Source organism: Xyrauchen texanus, chromosome 25 (assembly GCF_025860055.1).
Source record: "Xyrauchen texanus isolate HMW12.3.18 chromosome 25, RBS_HiC_50CHRs, whole genome shotgun sequence".
Lineage (NCBI taxonomy): Eukaryota > Metazoa > Chordata > Actinopteri > Cypriniformes > Catostomidae > Xyrauchen > Xyrauchen texanus.
Genome location: NC_068300.1, coordinates 25,292,096 through 25,314,290, shown reverse-complemented (window position 1 = coordinate 25,314,290; position 22,195 = coordinate 25,292,096). Strand labels below are relative to the sequence as shown.

Below are 22,195 nucleotides of genomic sequence, written 5' to 3'. Positions count from 1 at the left end.
ATTTATTGCGTTATTACAATACCGATACAACCATGTGCCCCATGCAATCCCACAAACCATTTATTTCAGACAGAATTTAGCTATTAATGCCCTTAATATAGAAGTCTGTAATGTAGTGATCATTGTAAATGATCAATAGTGATTTTATTTGATCATTTTTGAAGTCTAAATATAGTCTGCCAGTATGCACAGTGAATGCTGGGATCAGAATAATAATGTGGTTGGGGAGCTATTGGAAAATCTATGTTTTGATGGCTCACTCCTGTATGCTTTGAGCCATTGCTCAGACTAATCTGAACCTCAATGTTCAGACTAGATGTCACCAGGGAGTTTGTGTTTAGTAAAGTGTGTATTTGTTCTGTGTACTGCTCCCAACTTGATTCCCACTGAGACACACCTCCTTTTGTGCAGCGCTGTTCACATTCCCATCACAATCACTTAATTCCTCACTTCTATTTGATTTTTTTTTCTACTTTTGCACACATTTGTTGTATTTTGCCCTGATTGTTTCTTTTTCCACTTTTCACGCTTTCTGCTTCACTGTTTCTCAGTCTCAATTGGAGGTCACGGTTTGGGTAAGCACTTTTGAAATATGCTAGACTTTTTGTTTGGTTCTGCATGCAGAATGGCACTGTACTTTTAAAGTCTATTTTTATTACTAGCTGTACTTTTCCCATCCTCTACTCTAGCAAAGATGTAATCCATATAAATATAATTTGGACTTTTGCTACAAGCATTACAGTAGTGTGATCCATATGTATGGTCACTTGCTTGTTGAAGGGGGTCCAAACCTGTTTCTCTCTGTTCTTTTAATAAATAGCATATTCTATCAATTGAAGGGGACTAATCACTAACTTACCAGGGATTTAATGTTTGTATGGTGGAATGTACAGTACATTCTCCAGCTTGTGTATTTCTTTTGAATGACTGGTTGCATTATTAAATAGTTATATGGTAGTGCTGTGGAAATTAAGGTAACAGACAATCAGGATAGTGGATCCAACTATTAGATTTTTAAAGTTACATTGGAAGAAAAAAGGAAGTTTAGCAAATCCTGGATTGTCAAACTCTTGAGTTTAGATCTCTTTAAATGATGGATACCGCTTCTCCAAACCCATCTGTTGCCTTGACGTTCCAGATGTTTGCATCTAGTGCATGGTTGAATTTCACTGGAGGGATGGGTACTAAACTCTCTAATAACAAAACGTCTACTGGCTTTAAGTATTTTTTAGTAAACCGCTCTTGGTACTCTGCAGGAGCTGGGGTTGGTCCAACCATCCAGATCGGGGAGCAGACAGTCATCACTGTGGATGCGAAGGCCGCTGGGAAGGGCAAGGTGACCTGCACGGTGTGCACTCCAGATGGAGGTGAGGTGGATGTGGACGTGGTTGAGAATGAGGATGGAACATTTGACATCTTCTACACAGCACCACAGCCTGGGAAATACGTCATCTGTGTGCGCTTCGGTGGAGAGCATATTCCCAACAGCCCTTTCCAAGTAACGGTACGTATATCAATAATGATTCATATGGTTCACCGTTCAGTCATTTTAAACTGTGATTTACATAGCCTTGGCCTTCACGCTGAATTCTGAGCCAGATAGTTTTTTGAAGGTGCACTCAGTAATTTTTCCTTATTAATAAGTTTTACATATAAAGAAATTAATGGTTCTTTTGTAATGTTTAAATTAATGTTCACTCATATGAGAAAAATGCTCCAGTCATATGATAATAAAAGCTATTTATTTTACATGGAGCGAGTCGCCAAATGGTGGCTGCAAGAGGGATGATCACATGACCAGCCCAATACTACTGTTTATCTCTGCAACCTCCCTGTTATCGGACACATTTGCCCACTGAATTCATTAATCACGGTTAACTGCGAATAGCACATTTTTACAATAGCATTGGTAACTTAAAAACTGCTCTTGAATGATGTTTAATCCATGCCGCTAGGTTTCAGTAATCCAATAAATTTAAAATTACCTTGTGCACCTTTTTAAATATGCACACAAAACTGAAGTGCAAAACTATCATTAAGTGTGAATGAATACCTTATGAATAAGAATGAATATCTTAAATGTAAAATTACACTGTCATTGTGGTTAGCACCAACATGCTAACTGCAGTGACAAGAGTCTCAAGATCATAAAACCGCTTCCTGGTTGACCAGATTTGAACCAGAAGTGTTTCTTATAAGATGGATTTCATCTTTGATTCTGTTGCCCTATCTCAGGCTTTGGAAGGTGCCTCCCCTGACCAACTAATGCAGCAGACCCAGAGCCAACAGTACGCCTACGCGCCCAACAGGGGCCAGCCATGGGTACTGACATGCTCCTTTTTCCTCCCCGTCTGCATTTCCTGCTCTGCTACCGATATGAGTCCCCAATCATTCCTTTGTCCTTCCTTTGTTCATCCTCCTATTTTTCTTTACCTGCAGGTTTAGGATTTTTCATCTAATATTCCATGATTCGGTGGACTCTTGAATACATATCCATTGAGTTGTAGAATGACAGCCATTTTGAAAGCAATAAATGTGGGCCTACATTTAACAAAATGGCTGGTTTTTACAGAGCTTATTCTGTATGTTGGACGCCGTTCATTGTCTTTGTGTGGTCATGGTGCCATTTTTAGATGTTTTGTGTGGTTTGTCATTGTTGGTCATGTTGCCATTTTTCTGCTTGGCTTTCACACTGCCCCCTTCTCCAGATTAGCCAAACACTGACTGGAATGTCATTCTCTCTCACAGTGCCAGTCGCTGCATCATCGTCCACGTCATCATCCTCATGATCTCCATTATTGCTTTTTTCATCTCATCTTGTTTGTTCAAATTTTAGAGCGCTATTATCATATCTGCTGTGTTGTCTCTTGTTCTACATTCATGCTAAAATAGAGTATAGAATGTTTACTTGCATTGCACTTGACATCAAAACTATGATATTTAGATTTCTCAGGATGATGTCTGATTTTGCGCTTTTAATTTTATATCATGAGGCTCAAGGTAGACCGGGGGGGGGGGTGTGTGTGTGTGTGTGTGTGTGTGTGTGTGTGTGTGTGTGTGTGTGTGTGTGTGTGTGTGTGTGTGTGTCTCTGAATTTAGGGCTCATATAAATGAGTCTTGCGTTATGCACCAAATCTGTGGATTTCACAATTTTATCTGGTAGTTCTTGGGATTTTGATTGCACAGTCAAGAGCATCTGGGATTTTGAACTAATGCAGCCTTGATTTCTGCAGCAGTCATAGTAAGGAGAGACTAAGAAAATTAACATCTTACAAATCTATTTTAAAAACTATCGGCTGATTAATCTGTTATCTGCCTTTTTCACCAACTTAGTGGATTTTGCCAATAGCAATAACTATCGGTCTATCCAACAAAGTAATGTACAACAGTATTCCAATGTAGACCTCACTGATTGGAGATTTGTAGCTTTAAGATCTTCAGCGTCTAATGGCCAACTGATTTCAGTGTCCACCTCCATGGTTGGTTTTGGTTTGTTTCTGATCCCCCGCTTTCCATCACAGGCCACAGACAGACCAGTGGGCATGAACGGACTGGACGTAGCTGGGCTGAGACCCTTTGACTTGGTTATTCCTTTCACCATCCAAAAGGGAGAAATTACAGGTAAGCACTTGCAAATCTGTAAATGAGTAATCGAAAAGTTGCATGCAAGATTCTTATATATGTCCCTGATGCTTCACAGGTGATGTAAGAATGCCTTCAGGAAAAGTGGCCAAGCCAGATATTACAGACAACAAGGATGGCACAGTCACTGTTAAATATGCCCCAACTGAGGCTGGGCTACATGAGATGGACATCAAATATGATGGAATACACATTCCAGGTAAAAGAAAGTGTAGTTATTTTGTTTGTCAGTCCAGCAATACGCAAGAGTCCAGGGAAATTAATGTTGCTTTTCCATGTCCACAGTGCAAATTCAATCAATGTTTTCCATGGAAAGCTTTTTCATTTTTTTTTAAAGGCAGTTATAAAGTGGATCATGATATCTAAGGCTATATATTATATTATATTATATTATATTATATTATATTATATTTTTCTTATCTACACTCGCAGGAAGTCCACTGCAGTTCTATGTGGATTATGTCAACAGTGGCCATGTAACTGCCTATGGTCCTGGTTTAATTCATGGTATGGTCAATAAGCCTGCAATCTTTTCTGTCAACACAAAGGATGCTGGAGAAGGTATAGACATGCTTCACAATACAAATCGTTCATATGAGTTTTTTTTTAATTTTTTTTAGCACATACATTTTTTTTATCCAGTAAATTCATTTAGATTTTAAATTAAGTAATGCCTGTAGTTTTACGTTGGCATGTTGTCCATTTTAAAATAACACCTGAAGAGCAGCAAGAAGAAAATGTATTTTATTTCATATTTATTAGGGGGTCTGTCTCTGGCCATTGAGGGGCCTTCAAAAGCAGACATCAGCTGCACTGATAATCAGGACGGTACCTGCACTGTGTCTTACCTCCCTGTTCTTCCTGGAGACTACAACATCATTGTCAAGTACAACGACAAGCATATTCCCGGCAGCCCTTTCATGGCAAAGATCACAGGTGTCTTAAAGCTGAACTTTGATAATTAGAAGAATGGGGGGAGGAACTTATATTTAAGTCCATTGTTTGGAATTATCTAATCACTTCTATGTATGTCCACAGGTGATGACTCAATGCGCATGTCTCATCTGAAGGTGGGCTCAGCTGCTGATATCCCTCTAGACATTGGAGAGCTGGACCTCAGCCAGCTCACTGCATCTCTCACCACCCCCTCTGGCAGAGAGGAGCCATGCCGACTTAAAATGCTCAGAAATGGGCATGTGGGTAAGTGTGACCATGAATTCCCTTTCATTCTAAATGCCATTTCTCATCCATCGACACATTTCTAAGTGTGTAGTCTGTAGTTGTGCTGATTGATCACAACCCACTTTCTGTGACCTATTTTCACCTTGTTCTGGTGTTTTCCCTCCCAGGTATTTCCTTTGTGCCTAAAGAAATTGGCGAGCATCTTGTGAACATCAAGAAAAATGGACGTCATATTCCTAGTAGCCCCATCTCTGTCATGATAAGTCAATCAGAGATTGGTGATGCCAGCCGTGTACGTGTAACTGGCCAAGGCCTGAGTGAGGCACGCACCTTTGAGCCAGCAGAATTCATCATCGACACCAGAGATGCAGGTAAATGGAGCACGTTTCAAGGATATTTATAATTACTGCTTTAGTTAAATGGAGCTCATTTTAATGGCTGTTATTAAATTAAATAAATTGTCTGCACGGGCTGCTCGCTGTGCTTACTGTATGTGCCCAGCTCTGTTTTCTGGTGGTGTTAAACATATTCAAAGCGTGTATGAGGCAAATGACCCAAGCACCGTAGCGTAACCCATTTGTGTAATTTCAAGTATTCTTGGCTGCTAAAAGTTGCTATCCAAATCTAAAGTCACCTCATAACACCAGGTTTTTGCAGACAGAAGTGTGAATAAAAGCATTTATCTGCAATGCCACAAACAAATGTCTTCCTTTTCAGTGTTTCGTCAAAATAAAAGCTTCCAAGATAAAGGCATTTTGGGTTTAATAATTAGTTGGGGTTTTTTACATCAAGTTTACTGTGCCTTTTATGCAGCTTGGGAAATTATAGAAAATTATGTCAAGCTTTTGGAAAATTTAGCCAATTAGCTTCTGATATGGGGTGTACTGAATTTGGAGTGTACCTGTTGGATGGATGTATTTTAAGGCCTACCTTCAAACTCTGTGTCCCTTTACTTGGCTGATTGTCCCATGATGTCAAGACCTCAGAAAACCTCAAAGTCTGGTTCATCCTTTTGGAGCACTTTCCAAACGTCTGAAGGTACCACGTTCATCTGTATAATCAATAGTATGCAAGCATAAACACCATGGGACCACACAGCCATCATACCGCTCTGGAAGGTGACTCATTCTGTCTCCTTAAGATGAATTTAGTTTGGTGCAAAAAGTGCAAATGAATCCCAGAACATCAGCAAAGGACCTTGTGAAGATGCTGGAGAAAACGGGTAGACTAGTATCTATAGCCACAATGAAACGAGTCCTATATTGACATAACCTGAAAGGCTGTTCATCAGGGAAGAAGCAACTGCTCCAAAACCACCATTAAAAAAGCCTGAAATACAGTTTAAGTGCATATTGGGACAAATTTATTTTGGGGTGGCAGCATCATGTTGTGGGGATGCTTTGTCACAGAAGGAACTGGTGCACATCATTAAATAGATGGAATCATGAGGAAGGAAAATCATGTGGCTATATTGAAGCAACATTTCAAGCCATCAGCCTGGAAGTTAAAGCTCAGTCGCAAATGCGTCTTCCAAATGGACAATGACCCAAAGCATACCTCCAAAATTGAGGTAAAATGACTTGAGGACAACAAAGTCAAGGTATTGGAGTGGCCATCTCAAAGCCCTGACTGCAATCCGATAGAAAATATGTGGGCAGAACTGAAAAAGCGTGTGCGAGCAAGGCCTACAAACCTGACTCTGTTACACCAGTTCTGTCTGGAGGAATGGGCCAAAATTCCAGCAACTTATTGTGAGAAGCTTGTGGAAGGCTACCCAAAATGTAGGCAATGCTACCAAATACCAAGTGTATGTAAACCTCTGACCCACTGTGAATTTGATGAAAGAATTAAAGCCAAAATGATTATTTTTACTATTATTCTGACATTTCACATTCTTAATATATCTTAACTGACCTAAGACCGGGAATGTTTTCTATGATTAAATGTCAGAAATTGTGAAACTGAGTTTAAATGTATTTGGCTATGGTGTATGTGTGTAGTTGTTGTTGTTGTTGTTGTATTAAAATATTTCCATTTCAATTTTAATAATGTATTATTATTTTCAATCAATTTATTCCACCCTACATATTGTGGTTGTTTTTTTATATTGCTAGGATATGGAGGACTCAGTTTGTCCATTGAGGGTCCCAGTAAGGTGGACATTAACACTGAAGATCAGGAGGATGGCACCTGCAAAATCACATATTGCCCCACAGAACCAGGAAATTACATCATTAACATCAAATTTGCTGACCAGCATGTTCCAGGTGTTTACTAGCAGTGTTCTCCAAAATGGTAGTTGTAAAGTGCAATTTATTGCTGTATATGAATAATCTGTTTAACCTGATTCACCCATTATGTTCTTGCTACAGGAAGTGCTTTTACAGTCAAAGTGACTGGAGAGGGTAGGATGAAAGAAAGCATCACACGCCGAAGAAGAGCTGCTTCTGTGGTCAATGTTGGCAGCCAGTGTGACCTAAGTCTGAAGATCCCTGGTAAGGGCTCTGGGGAAAGCGTGATTCTCCTCCCCCACCCCCCTTACAATGTGCCTATATCCGTTTGCCCTCTGTAATCCCATTTGTATACTTTTGACAGAGATCAGCATTGCAGACATGACAGCTCAGGTCACCAGCCCATCTGGTAAGGTACACAAGGCAGAGATAATGGAGGGAGAAAACAACACCTACTGCATTCGCTTCGTTCCCACAGAGATGGGTGTGCACACTGTCTGTGTGAAGTACCAGGGCCAGCATGTCCCAGGATCTCCCTTCCAGTTCACAGTGGGCCCTCTTGGAGAAGGAGGTGCCCACAAGGTCCGCGCTGGAGGCCCTGGTCTAGAGAGAGCAGAGGCAGGAGTGCCAGGTATGAAGTTTGTGTACATTTATACTATGGTATAAGTCAAAATTAGTTTTAGTGCCCAAGAGCCTCTTCAAGTTACTGTTCTTTTTAAATCTGGAACACTGTCTAAACTGCGCTCCTGCAAAAAAAAGAGCTAGACATGGCAAACGGTCAAAGGAATCTGACTAGTGAATCTTTACATAGAAAAACAATGGCAAAAGGTAGCGGATGGTTAACAGGCCCTAATGCAGCATGCTTCCCTCCCATGTGCAGCTGAGTTCAGCATTTGGACCCGTGAAGCAGGAGCTGGTGGTCTGTCCATCGCAGTGGAGGGACCTAGCAAGGCAGAGATCGCTTTTGAAGATCGCAAGGATGGATCAAGTGGTGTCTCCTACATTGTCCAGGAGCCTGGTGAGATTTTTTGTTCTTTGTTGTATCCCCCTTTTTCATCCTGATGGTGAGATGAGTTTAAAAAAACCTTGTTAGTGTTGTAGTTGACTGCTCCCTCTTCTGTTACAGGTGATTATGAAGTGTCTATTAGGTTCAATGATGAGCACATTCCTGACAGTCCATTTGTGGTCCCCGTGGCCTCGCCTTCTGACGATTCCCGTCGTCTCACTGTTGCCAGTCTTCAGGTGAGGCTTCGAGAAAGACAGACATTTGTCCGCCCAAAACAACTATTAGCACAGCAGCTGCAACCAAAATTAAAGCAGTACCATGACATATAATATTTGATTTGCCATATTATAATATTACAATTAAAAGTACAATCCCCAAAAGGAGAGAGGTCATTTTAAAAACATGTCCCTCTGCACACACATGCTTACCCACAAAACTACAAGCCAAGTTTTTTTTAGTTGCATAAAATGTATTTAAAGGGTAGATTTTACTGCCTTTAGTGAAAAATGTATAAAAGGTTAGCAGTACAACTGTAAAAACAAAAGGCAATTCATTTTCCCACTCAAACTTTTTGCATACACAAAGTGTGAAAAAGCCCATAATTATCTGCTGCTGCTGTGTTGAGTGGTTGTGCTGGGGTTTCTGGGATACTGAAGGACTGTTTGTATTTCTCGTGCCTTGTCCTAAAGGCTCCCAACAGCCCTACAGCCTTTTATGGGCAACAAGGATGGAAGTCATAGGCTAAAGGGTTAAAGAGTGAAAGAGGCTCATCTGTCTTTATGCAGTTACATCTCTATATTGCTTGGGTGGGGGCTTTAATTTCTTGGTATCTCAAAGCCTCTCTCTTTAACCCTGTTAGCCTGAAGGTAAGAGATGGAGAGTCTGAAGATGAAGAGCTGTTGCATATCTCTTTGATTTAAATGGGCCATCTTTAGAGTCTTTAAGATGTGTTTTGCTGAACAAAGCCACATGTTTTTGAGTGTGGCAGTGTCGTGTTAATGCAGGAGTCTGGATTAAAGGTGAACCAGCCAGCCTCGTTTGCTGTGAGCCTAAATGGGGCGAAGGGAGTCATCGACGCCAAAGTTCACAGCCCATCTGGAGCCCTTGAAGAGTGCTGTGTCACAGAGATCGATGAAGGTAACCAAGGGGACAAAGAGCTTATCTGAGTGTTGCTTGAAGTCTTCACTTGCTATGGTGTCTTTCTGTGGTTTAAGAATGGTCCTGGAATCTCAGTGATACTTTTACATCTTTTGGAGAGATTGGGCATCTGAGAGAAAATTCAGAGAGGGAGAGAGAGTATTTTTTTAGAGCTTTAAAAAGGATATTAAAAGGTAGTAGTTTGACTTGCATCATGATGAGCCAATTGGGAAATGTTGTTCTTGAGCAAGATTCATAACTCCAGTCTGCTCCAGCGGCTGATCTCCAGATTAACTGGTTTCTCCTCACCCTCTTGTCCATCACAGATAAGTATGCTGTAAGGTTCATCCCTAGAGAGAATGGCCTTTACCTTATAGATGTGAAGTTCAATGGTTCTCATATCCCTGGAAGTCCCTTCAAGATCCGTGTTGGTGAGACAGGGCAGGCTGGTGACCCAGGAATGGTGTCTGCTTATGGGGCTGGTCTGGAAGGAGGCACCACTGGTACGAAGAACTATGTTTGTTTAAAATGTGAAATGCCATACCTTTTTATTTTAATAGAATTTGGTGATGTGTGCAAGTATTTAAAAACTGACCCTACACTACCTGCTTTCCAGGATCTCCATGTGAATTCACTGTGAACACATGTTCAGCTGGCCCTGGTGCTTTGGCAGTGACCATTGATGGGCCTTCCAAGGTGAAGATGGACTGTCAGGAATGCCCAGAGGGCTACAAGATCACCTACACACCTATGGCTCCTGGAAACTACCTAATTTCTATTAAATATGGTGGCCCATACCACATTGTTGGCAGCCCCTTCAAAGCTAAAATTACAGGTATGAAAACCTTTTAATTTCACGACTTTTACCAACTTAGCTGATTTTTAATCAACCTGGTCTCATTGTGAAAACTTGTCTATATACATTTTGCAAAACTTGTTACGGTCTCCAGGTGAAATGAACACGAGGTGCTACAACAACTGTATTTTTTTTATGTACTTGCACTCAAATCATGACTTCAATGGCTGATTATGACTTTATAATCACTTAATTTGACCCTGCAATGATATGATATCGTGACACTTTTACTCTAATGCATCTTTTGAAAAATTATAAATTTGAATGCTTGTATTACAGACCCACCTACATACATATATACACTTATTACAGTATGATTAGCTTGCATGGTAGTGCACCTCATATAGCATTGGACTTTGGACTCAGAGGACCGCGGTTCCAAACCAGACAAGAACTCAAGTGGACACGTGACTCAAGAGAGACATGGAAGCAACACATTGATGTGGTTGCTTCAGAAAACGTGCTTTTCATTTTGCTTCTGCATTTTAAAACCCTATCGGTTAAGGTTAGGTGTTAAGGGTAAGGATGTTTGATTTGTTAAACTCTGATTTCTCTATAGGTTAAGATTACGGTAAAGTTTTAGGTTAGGGAGGTAAATTGTTTTTAAAACCTCCATCTAAAATTCTCCATAACCTCATCTGATTTTAACCTCATTTCGCTCTGTTTTGGTACTCCCTGCTGGACATTTCACTTAAAGTGCAGCCACATGTGTTATGAAGCACGTAATTTCAGTATTGCAAAAACGTTGCAATGCTCACGTAAATTTCATGAGACCAGGCTTTTTTTTTTTTTATTTCTGTTGCCTAGTTTTAGGATGGATGTTTAATTTGTTATGGAAAACTATATCTGACATGTGTGAATTAAATGGCACCTGTGACCGGTCTTCCTGCAGGTTCCCGATTGGTCAATAGCCACAGCATGCACGAGACTTCTTCAGTGCTGGTTGACCCTGTGACCCGCAGTGTGACAACCAGCCAGCAAGCAGCACCAGGATGGGCAAGCTCTGATGCCAGCCATGTAGTTGCCAAGGGCCTGGGGCTCACCAAGGGTTTTATAGGACAGAAGAACAGTTTCAGTGTGGACTGTAGTAAAGCAGGTACAGTTTAGAAATATATTGTTATATGGTGTTTTTATTATATTTTGTGTATACGTACATACATGCACGCATGCATACACGTGTATGTATACATATATACATTTTGGGGTTTAACCACAAATCAGTGTTATTGGATTAACCGAACAGTCCTGTTAAATGTATATATTTACACCAATTCCCACAGGGAGGAATATGCTGTTGGTTGGCGTGGATGGACCCAAAGTGCCCTGTGAGGAGATCCTTGTGAAACACTTGGGTAACCGTCTCTATAATGTATCCTACCAGCTGAAGGAGAAAGGAGAGTACATCCTGGTGGTTAAATGGGGTGATGAGCACATCCCCGGGAGCCCGTACCACATCACTGTCTAATGACCCTCCAAGAAAACTTCCAACCCCATCTGAGGTTCCTTCCAGTGTCAACCATAAATACATAAACACTGAAAACTCACTGTCTTCTCTTCTGTATTATCCTCTCATCCAGTATCTTCCTGCACCTTTATGCAGCTTACTAGCTAGAGAGGGTTAAAAAGCACCTTTTCACCATTTGCCAGTCATACTTGGATCCTGTAATGTTTCCTGCATTCAGTAATTCTTTAAAGCAGAGGATCCTGGTGGCTTTTGCTCCATGTTTGTTTACACCAGTTTGTTACCGATCTTGTACCTGATGCAGTGTAGCTGCTACAATGTTTTTGCCTGGTTAATGAGACCACTGTTCCAGCCGTAACTGTACAAAGTAACCATCGCTTAGTAGCAGAAGAAATAGATGTGATTTATCTGCTTGATTAGCACAGACTAGTAGTCTTTACTTGCAATTGGGTGAAGTGATGCTTGGCAGTGCTTCATGCCTCTTGTACCTTTCATATAGACTGAAATAACACTGGTGCCATAGCTCTGTGGATTTGCCCCTATGCCAGTGTGTTTTGAATCATCTTTTTCCAATTAAATCGACACCATGCTGTCTCAGTTTTACTGTACAGACATTTTTGAAAATGTCAAAATTAAAGACCTTTTAAAAATGGGCTTGTGTGCCAAGTGATGGTTTCAGCAACACCAAAGGGAATTTGCTGGAGGTGTAATGAAAGGGAGATTACTGATGCATATTTTGTCATGAGTTTGTTGGTAATGTATGTAAAATGCACTTGACATTTGTTTGTCAAAACGTATATTATACTCTCACTTGTCAACTCTTTAGCTCTTTGTGCCCAAATGCAAATGTATAATCGGTATTCCAGAGAAGCAAAAAAATTGTCTAAAAAGAAAAAAAAAAGCTTTGACTGTTACAGTATTTTGATACACAATAAAGTTGTCTTGACTATTTTTCTGTCATTCTAAAGTTGTAATGTGTCTTCATTTTCTTGGACCTTTCGGAATGGCTTTTTGACAAAAATGGCATTCATCTACTTTGGATCAATAAACTCATTTGCCAAAATTCACCAAAGTTAGTTATTTGAGATGCAGCTTTGTGGAAGAATAAATTGATTTTAGGATGTTTTGCATATTCAAGATCCTAATAAACTAGAATAGATGGATCAGCAAATGCAAATGCATACTTAAGTTTACATTTGTAGATATTAAAGTGTAAAAAAAAAAAAAAACATTTTGAGGACAAGCAGGAAAGGGAAGAGGGCTTGATGTACACCTAAACTAAAACTCTTAAACTGTGACCGTGATTGCTTGGTTACTGATCTAATTTATCAAGAAACACATGATCCAGTCTATATCTGAGAATCTTTGGTTTACTTTACATTAGTCTCTGGTCTCTAAAGAGTCATTCATCCCTACACGTATCCACAGTCAAGATGCATAATGTCGCTATGCCTCAGTCCATATATGGTCTGAAAAGATGCACCTTACTGTAAACTAACACTTACCTAAGGACTAAATATTGTGAATTGCTCATTGACAAGCCGCCTTGCACCCTTTGTCGAAAAAAAACTATCCTAAACGGATCCTCGAATATAAAATTTAAAGATTTGAAAAATGATTTTGGGTTCAATGTAAGTTAAGCTCTATAAACAGCAGTTTTGGCATAATATTGATTACCATAAAAATATTATTGACTCATCTCTCCTTTAAAAGTAAGCATGTACAGTAGCCACGTTTCCATTAACAGGCTGAAGGAGTGCATGCCAGGGCCAGATGCTTTCCCACTAGGGAAGGGCTGATAGATCCTGAAGTATGGATTCTTCTGATACTGATGTATCAAAAATATAGATCCTCACATAAAAATATTGATTCTAAAAAAAAAATTTAAACTAGGGATATTTTGTTACCATGATCATAAAATATAATCATAAGCTTCAAAGTGAAATAAAAAGGATTAGGCTATATTAGCAAATATTTGTGCAGGATGGGAACTATTTCTTCTTCCGCTCATCTTAACACACATGCTGAAAGACACAAACAGACAAACGCTTGCCCCGTCACAAAGCTTGGTCAAACAAGAGGGATCAATGCCTTGTAGAGGTAATGATAGTAAATCAGAGAAATGTCTTGGATCATGTTCTGGAGTAAATTCACGCTAAAATAACAGGTGACATTTCTTATGTGTTTTTGGGTAATTGTTAATAAATAAAATATAATTTTTTTTTGGACTGAAACCACTATAGTAATATTGTGTGGTAACTATGGTTTAACTAAATACCATGGTTAAACTATAGTTACTGCAGTGAAACAATGATTCATTTTTTTTAAAGGTAACCAAAACAGAAGTCTAATAATTTTCTGTTTAGGCTCACAAATGTAAAAAAAATATAATAATATTTATAATAATAATAATGAATTATGACTAACGATAATATTTTAAATTACCAATTTTATCCCAAGAAATCGCAAAAAAATCTGTTTAATAAAAGTATCAGTGTTGGCATCGATATCGGCGATATTGGACTTGAAATTATTGGTATCATATTGGACAATAAAAATATTCAAACTAATATGGCAATGTAAATGTGATTGAATAAACAATAAAGCAAGGCACATAGTTAAAAGACAGAAAAAACTAAAGGTATTAACAGAACTGAGAATAAATAAAACAAAGAAGGGTCTTTTTACTCATCTAGCAAATCGAATTTGCAGGCTTGTTGTCATTCACATTAAAGAAGTTAAATAATTACAAATAAAATCTCTTTTAAAAACTGAAAAGTAAGGTTTTGCCTTCATACATTTGCACTTGTGAACATAACATTTACAGAAGATAAACTTTACATTAACAAAAGATTCTACCTTCTTGTCCTCCAGCAAAACTCCAAATACAATTAGAGTTTTAGACAATGCAGGTAGCGATTGAATCTTAATTTACAGCCAATTGAACATATTTTCCAATTGTGTACAGAAAAAGATTGTTTTTTTTTTTAATAATCATAAGTATTTTAATGTGTTTCCTTTTCTTTAGTAGCCAGGAAACTAATATAATGGGTTCACAATTTTTTTTTATAGTTGGTTTGTAATACATTTGTAGAATATCATTGCGGTATGGAAGTGTAGGATACAGTATACACTGATTTTTTTTTTTTTTACGTAATTCAATTATGGACATTGGTTCCACATAATGAATTATTGGTTCCACATTTCCTTAATATGAAATGAAAATGTAGGCTCTACTAAAGGAAATAAGTTAAACCTAGCAACCATACTTATTAGCATATTATAGATATCTTTTTGTTCAACATGATTAAGATGGTGTTGTTGAAGATCTACTGATCTTCAATTATTCTGTATACTGAAGATCCTTCATTCTTTGCTTCATGACAAATGCACGAATCACAATGTTGAAAATCACCCATCCTCGGCCTAACCATTAGCCTCAATCTTCTCCACAATGGTAACCTCCGAAAAATATCCACCATGACAGAAATGTATCTACATTCCAACATAACAGAACATTAAACGCATACATGTCTCCTACTTCTTTCATTTTGTGTGGAAATACATTTAAATAACATTTTATAAATAATTTCAAAATGTACTTTCCAAATCCAGTCTCATGAAAAACATGATGGGAAATGTAAAACCCTGTCCCGTTTCAGAAATACTTTGATTCAACAAATCTTTTTCACATAGTACCAACACAATTGGATTAAGTAAAAATAGTTGTATTGTACACAATGAAATTAAGTTGAGACTAAATACTAAAGAATTGTGTTGGATTAACTAAATTTAAGTAAATTGAGAAATCAGTAAAAATCATGTTAATTCAACACTATCCATTAGAAGTAAGAATCAATTCGATCATTTCATATCAATGTAATCATATCACTTTTTTTATGACTGTTGAATTTTACTTGGACTTTACACAATATTATTATGTTCTCATCTCAAACATAAATGTATTAGGTTGATTTTAAGTGTACTGTTTTAGTATATTCAATAGAGCTGCTTTCCATTGTTTACATTATACAGTAACTTCTAATACAGCCAAATCTGTTGGTGAAAAGAAGATAATTTGGTTGGCAATTTTGAAACAAATAAAATCACATCTTAGCAGAAAATCAATTCCACCTTTTAAAAATTTCCCTAGGAATACAAAACCAAAAACAATTTCATTAGTTATAAAGGTTTTTAGCTATTTAATCTTCAACATATCATCTATATACTGAAAATCAATGGCTTGTAATCCAGCATTCTCATAATCTTGTGTGAGTTCTGCTTGTACACACTTTCTCCAGATAAAATTTAAGTTAGTTTGGTTAATGGTCTTAATAGCTGAGAGAGATGAGATGCCAGGTAGATACACCTAGCAAGGCTTTCCATTTTAGTTCTATAAACTCTCCAAAAAATAGATAGATCCCTTTGCATCCATGAGTCAAGTCTACATTTACAGTCATTCCATCTATTCTAGATATTTAGTTTTTCCTTAATTACTTAATCCTTAGGAATGTGTATACCTAACTATTTAACAAAAGTCTTGATTGGGATATTAAATTAAGTTTCAAGTGGGCAATCATGTATGAACATAATTTTACATTTGGCAGTAGTAAGGTGAATAAGGTCTACGGCCTTTGCCCCACTGATGAAGCTGTTCACTTGTAGTCAAAAAACCCAGAAGTCTAATTTGCCATGGGTTCCCACTGGATTTACCTATGGTTCCCTGTCTGTCGCTCACTTCGACATTGTGTCGAAGAAGCGACACTGGGTCTCTCTTGAGTGCCGAATATGCCCCTGATCTATGAAAAAAGGCCAATGGGAATTAGGCAGACAGTATTTGCATACCCTGCCCCGGACATACGGGTATAAAAGCGGAGAAATACGTTGAGTTCATTCAGAATTTTTTTTCGAAGCCGATGGTCAGTTTCCTCTGACGCTTTGCCTGCTGTTTCCTCCATAATCTGCACGGCAGTGCAGTTTGCCCTGGGCGCTTCGACAGCGCAAAGAAACTAAAAGAGTTTCCATAAAAGAGTGATTTCTCTGAAAGAGTTATTTTCTCTAAAAGAGCAATACGCAGCTGGCGTTGAACATCCTTTTCAGGACGAGTCTTTGTAAAGATGTCCTTCCGCCCCTGCATAGTTCCTGGGGACAGAAATGTGGACATTTCTGTAGAATGAACCAAACACCTTTTATGGTGAAAGAAAATCTAGCATGTCCGCAAATGTTAGAATTATTGTTCTCTTAATATCTTTAACTTTATATAACTAATAGGCATGGCACAATCTAGACAAGGTTCTGGGGTCATATTGTATCCATTTCTTGATTATTTACTTTCATTATTGTGTGAATAAATGAGCTAGTGAACAATTCGTACACTTGGACACTTCACCTGAACTGTACCACAACCGGGTGGAGAAAGAGAAGAGTTGGAGAGAAATTGCTAATTCTCTTCAGGTCAGACAGGTAAACAAATAGTTAGATTTTACAGTAGGAGGTACTTTTTCATATTGCAAACAATAAAATATATGATGCCTTGAGGCGATTAAAAACACACATCATATTCTGAGATGCATTTATTTTCGTATCTCGTATCACTTCTCGCATGTACTCTGTTGGGAAACGTAATTTCGGGTCCAGGCAGGGCTGTTGGGGATTCGTCAACAGTGAAATGTCTTGTAATGTGTTCACCCCTGTCGCCGATTCCTCGTGTAATTTGAAAACGCTACGACTTATATGACAAGACAGACAGTTGTGTAATATGAACAGTACCACGATCCGACGTCTTTGAAAGTCGTGTAGTGTGTAGGAAGCATAAGAAGGCACTCCCCATATGCGTTAATAAACGCAATGTCAAGTGTACTGAGTCGTGAACTCCTAACGCGAGAGCGACACGCCTCAACACAGCGAAGCGCCTTTCTGCTCCAGAAACAGTTCGTGGAAAGCGTTGTAAGGTAAATTCATAATTTTAAAAAAGATTGTATTAATACGTTTCGACTATTGCTAATGCATTGCTAAGGTTTCCTTTCATAGCTAGTCGTGCTAAATGTATTTTGAAGTGTGTGAAGGTAGTTTCGCTTGCTAGCTCGTTCGTAAGAAATCAGATTTTCCCCAAACATTTTGTTCGTCTGAAAAGCGCTTGTACATTCATATAGGTTGTTTCCAGAAAATGCATTTGCTGTATTTGCCTTTGGATCTGACAGAAGTTTACATTTTTGCTCGTCTTTTACGTTGTAGTTTGGTCTCAGTACCTCACATAACTTTGTTACTGTTGTTTACAGCTGTTGCACTATGCAAATACTGTATGCATTCAATTCAAGATTGTTTTAACCGTGTGAGACCGAGATTCAAATGGTCTATATATTCTTCGGCGGTGCCCGTTTCTCTCTAAGCTTCTCTTACAATATATTATTTTGTTCTTTCAGACTAACTTCAGAGATAAAATATGCTGTCTTGTGGGGCCTGTTTCTCATTGAACCAGTACTGTATACTGTAGCAGTAGGCCTCGAGTTAGTAGGATCTCCTAAATAGGACCTTACTGTGTAAGATTAGGAAAGCAAAGTTAGTTCTGAACATTGACATTTTATTTTTTTTACATTAAACTTCTCATTGTAGCAGCCATGTCATCACTAAGTGACAAGTCTGATAAGGAGATCACCCAGCTGTTGGATGAATATGGCATCAAACATGGACCCATAGTAGGTATGTTAACAACAAAATAGAAACAAAGACTGTAAGGTCTATGGGCCTTTTCTTTTCTTTTTTTTTTTTACCTTTTATTTAGGTTTATATAAACCAGCACTAATCCAAGAAAACGTGTCATTGTCGAGTAAAAAAGTTTTCTATACTTTTTGTCTGTGAACATGGAATATGAAGTGATTTTTGATTGTTGTTTTCTTTGTTTTGCAGATTCCACACGGAAACTCTATGAAAAGAAACTGAAAGACGCCATGTCCAAAAACACCAAGCCGTCCTCGTCTGACAAGACATATTACAGAGAAGAACGTAAGGCAACAGTCTTTGTCATCATCCATAATTTGGGTGTAGAATTAAACTTCTAAAATGTTATTTTGTTTTCATAGAGGAAGAAGTCGAATATGTTACTTATCATCAACAAGCTACGAGACATGATGGATTTGGTGATGTGTGAGCTCAATTTTATTTTATTGAAGATGTTTGGCAATTCAGAACTTGCTGTATGCTTATAATATTTGTATATACGATGTCTCCCCAGCATTAGGAGGTCAAAGTTTGCTGAGCCAGATTTCTCCCTTGAGTGAGATTAATTTTATTTATTCTTTTTTTTAATCTCACTTCGATGACTGTATTATATAGACACAGAAAAGTGGTTTGAATTGAATGCTTAAACTAAATGGATGTATAATGTTTCTCCACAGCACACGGAGGTCACAGGTTACTAGCTATAGAGATGATGTAGACACTACAGATGAGTACGTTTTTATTCATTAATTTCTTTATAATCGTGGTATAATGACTATACTACTACTTATATACTGATGTTATTGTTTCCATAACTGTCCTGGAAAATAATTTAATTCTCCTTCCTGTCTATTTTGAAGGCCAATTATCAGCCAAACTCGGACAACCTATCAAAGTTCTTCTCACCCACTGCAATCGGTTCCCAAATCCAGCCAGCATGGTGCCAGTCCAGAGACAAACAAATCTGGGGGTGTGCCAGGGTGGCTTCGTGTTCTGGTGTTTGTTACCATTGTTATATTACTTTATTATGTGTACTCATATATGGAGCCTGCAGAAGAGAGCCCCTTTAAAAAGATTCAGTAGAGGATGTGAGAGATTTTAGATATGTACATGATCCCCTACCAAACTGATTCAGTTTAAGAAAAACCAAAAACATGGCCTTGATGGAGGGCAAGAAATGGTAATCTGTAACATTGCATATGAGGTCCTGTTCCTTTTTATATGCATTAGCATATTTGATACAACCACAAATTTACATAATCTGAAATCTGAAGCTTTATTCAACTATTTGCTATTCATGATTTTATGAACCCATGGGAGCAAATGTAAAAGTGTGATGAAAAAATAATAATAATAAAAACAAACACAATTTGTTTGACAAAAATTATTTTTCAATTTTATTTAATTGGGGGCATTTATTTTCACAACTTGGTGCTATAAGTCTATTTTCTTTTTATTTTCATAAAAACTGAATGTACAATGCTTATTATACAGTGGTAATATGTTTATTGCATATCACAGGAAATTCTGCAAAGTACAATTTTTTACAAAGGGATTTATATTAACTATTTTCTCAGTGTGTTGAAAACTTTAAGGATACAAATGTTATTAAAATTGTATTAAATGAAAATGTATGACGTGCCATACTCTTACTACAAGATACAGTTGCTTTCATGTAAACAACTTTTTTTGTGCTTGTGTTATTTTTTGAATGATTTTCTGCTTTAAAAATATAACTCTTATTTTAGATTCCTGGATTATTAGTTTAATTTCTGGTAAAAATGTGTAAAAAATAAAATATGTATGAAACAGTTTTATAAAATCCTCTAACAGAATGTTTTGTTTCAGTACAGTTTTGCAATAACATTATTGATAAAAGGTTTAATAATCAAGCACATTAGCACAAATAATAGAATCTGTAATGAATGCTGTGAAGTGAAAAAACATTCATATTAAGAAAACTATGTTAGGTAGGCCTACAGTAGTTCCTAAAGATTACGAAACTTTAAAGTACACATTAGGGGCAGACAAAAATGCAATACAGTTTATGTTAAATGAAAGTGTAATCTTTAAGGAATGTCTGATATGTAGACTCTTGAAAATTATTCGGTAGAGGTCATCCGCGAGCAGTCCTTGTGGGCATTTTTGGTAATTTAAGGCTTAATCTTTGACGTAACACGCTGGAGGGATTGCAGTATCGGGCTTCATGGTGTCTGATGGAAGAAGAAGTGATTTAAAGTCCGCCATGACCGCACAGTTTCTGAAGTAATGCAGTTTAAAGAATAAAGGAAACTTTAGATGTACAGACAAAAATACTACTGCATGATTAAACTATTTTAAATAAAATTCAATTTATGAAAACATCACAAACGTTTTCTACTCACTGAGAGTAACTTTTTTTTTTCTCTTAAAACTTATTCTGAACCATAGCATTCCATTTATTAATGACACCACTCATCCAGACAGTGTATATAATCATCATCCAGTCTGCGATGAAGATGTTCAGTACAATAAAGAACACAGTGGCTGCATTATTCATTGTGTTAAGCCTTTGCTGTTTCCTAACATCATTCATGTCATATATACGCAAGTATATCAGTGTTGTCTTAAAAAAACGTGTCAATGAAATGAGATTAGCGTGTTGAAAACAGACGTAATGAAATAAATTGACCAATGAAAACTAGCAGACCAACAATGATTTGCAATGAGATAGAAAGTGAGATTAGAACAATAGGAGGGATATAAAAGCCTCGTGTTATATGGGGATATAGACAAAAAATGACATTCAAATAAAGTAACTCTATGCCTCCTCTATGAAACATGCAATCAAGGGCGTCAATAGTGTTTAAAAAGTGGTGGGGACATTTTTTGTGTGGGGGGTGTTCTAATTGTGACATCGCAAAACTCATGAATATTAATTAGGTTCTGCACATTTAATTTCAACTAATCTTTTAATGTAAATAAATGTTTTAAATGAACAAAATGGAAACTCCTGCCAGGCTTAAAATGAGGCAGAGGTGGTCCATCCTGATCATGTGCATACATACACTTGTACCATGCCTTGAGGGGCCTTGGTAGCTCAGTGGTAAAATACGCTGACTACCACCCCTGGGGTACTCTAGTTCGCTAGTTCAAATCCCAGTGTGTGCTGAGTAACTCCAGCCGGGTCTCGTAAGCAACCAAATTGGCCTGGTTGCTAGGGAGGAAAGAGTCACATGGTGTAACCTCCTTGTGGTCACCATAATGTGGTTCTTGCTCTCTGTGGGGTGTGTTGAGTTGTGCGTGGATGCTGCAGTGAATAGAGTGAAGCCTCCACACACTATGTCTCCACGGTAACCTGTTCAACAAGTCATGTGATAAGATGCATGCATGGATTGACGTCTCAGACGAGGAGGCAACTGAGATTTGTCCTCTGCCATCCAGATTGAGGTGAGTCACTACACCACCATGAGGACTTAAAAAGAAGTAGACTGTGCTAGAAAAAAAGTCTTAATAGATTAATATACATATGTTTTTATATAAGGTAAATTGTTAATGAGTGCAAGTCCTGTGTAAAAACTGCAAAACAAACTCATAACCTTCATTTAAATATTCACCTGTAGTTGTACATTTAGGATGAAATACTGCAAAGAAGTTTGAAGAAAGATCTATTCTTAAAATGATGAATATGATCAAATTAAAGACAGAGTGTTCAATTTACTCAATTAAAATCAATGAAATTGACACAATTCTTGACACAATTCAAGACCATTTTGTCACAACTTGATTTCAATGTGTTCTAGCCATTTAAATCTGTAAAATTGAAGTTTACTTAATCAGTTTGAGTTGGGACTACATTAATACTTTTTGTGGTGTTAATGTAACAGTAATGAAACTGGGTAGGGAATTTTCATTTCCCAGCATGATTTGCATGGGACTGGATTTGTATAAAATGTTGAAATAAGTGTGGTTTTATGCATTTC

General features: G+C 37.7%; 2 protein-coding genes across 2 annotated transcripts in view; both read left to right on the top strand.

Moving 5' to 3' along the window:
• The window catches only part of flna (filamin A, alpha (actin binding protein 280)), a 50,192-nt gene extending 37,604 nt beyond the window's left edge, over nucleotides 1–12,588 (top strand). The window contains exons 29-47 of the mRNA XM_052090945.1: nucleotides 552–575; nucleotides 1,257–1,504; nucleotides 2,236–2,322; nucleotides 3,522–3,621; nucleotides 3,701–3,841; nucleotides 4,075–4,203; nucleotides 4,405–4,578; nucleotides 4,681–4,842; nucleotides 4,992–5,195; nucleotides 6,939–7,091; nucleotides 7,197–7,319; nucleotides 7,420–7,686; nucleotides 7,936–8,073; nucleotides 8,182–8,297; nucleotides 9,066–9,198; nucleotides 9,525–9,701; nucleotides 9,815–10,033; nucleotides 10,947–11,150; nucleotides 11,335–12,588. Coding sequence (XP_051946905.1) covers nucleotides 552–575; nucleotides 1,257–1,504; nucleotides 2,236–2,322; nucleotides 3,522–3,621; nucleotides 3,701–3,841; nucleotides 4,075–4,203; nucleotides 4,405–4,578; nucleotides 4,681–4,842; nucleotides 4,992–5,195; nucleotides 6,939–7,091; nucleotides 7,197–7,319; nucleotides 7,420–7,686; nucleotides 7,936–8,073; nucleotides 8,182–8,297; nucleotides 9,066–9,198; nucleotides 9,525–9,701; nucleotides 9,815–10,033; nucleotides 10,947–11,150; nucleotides 11,335–11,519 — 2,984 coding nt within the window. The 3' untranslated portion in view covers nucleotides 11,520–12,588. The remainder of the gene's footprint in view (nucleotides 1–551; nucleotides 576–1,256; nucleotides 1,505–2,235; nucleotides 2,323–3,521; nucleotides 3,622–3,700; nucleotides 3,842–4,074; nucleotides 4,204–4,404; nucleotides 4,579–4,680; nucleotides 4,843–4,991; nucleotides 5,196–6,938; nucleotides 7,092–7,196; nucleotides 7,320–7,419; nucleotides 7,687–7,935; nucleotides 8,074–8,181; nucleotides 8,298–9,065; nucleotides 9,199–9,524; nucleotides 9,702–9,814; nucleotides 10,034–10,946; nucleotides 11,151–11,334) is intronic.
• A 4,736-nt stretch (nucleotides 12,589–17,324) lies between these two features.
• emd (emerin) lies at nucleotides 17,325–20,035 on the top strand. Its single transcript, XM_052091812.1, has 7 exons — nucleotides 17,325–17,467; nucleotides 18,129–18,215; nucleotides 18,423–18,518; nucleotides 18,596–18,659; nucleotides 18,748–18,789; nucleotides 18,911–18,964; nucleotides 19,094–20,035. Exons 2-7 carry the CDS (start codon nucleotides 18,134–18,136, stop codon nucleotides 19,314–19,316), a joined length of 561 nt encoding a protein of 186 aa, XP_051947772.1. The 5' UTR covers nucleotides 17,325–17,467; nucleotides 18,129–18,133; the 3' UTR covers nucleotides 19,317–20,035.
• Nucleotides 20,036–22,195: the final 2,160 nt, after the last annotated feature.

Bases quoted from the DNA above. Each gene is read 5' to 3' on its own strand.
- emd (XM_052091812.1), top strand. From the start codon at position 18,134: ATGTCATCACTAAGTGACAAGTCTGATAAGGAGATCACCCAGCTGTTG. The intron at 18,519-18,595 runs GTAAGGCAACAG...TTGTTTTCATAG, and splicing joins GACATATTACAGAGAAGAAC to AGGAAGAAGTCGAATATGTT. The intron at 18,965-19,093 runs GTACGTTTTTAT...TCTATTTTGAAG, and splicing joins GATGTAGACACTACAGATGA to GCCAATTATCAGCCAAACTC.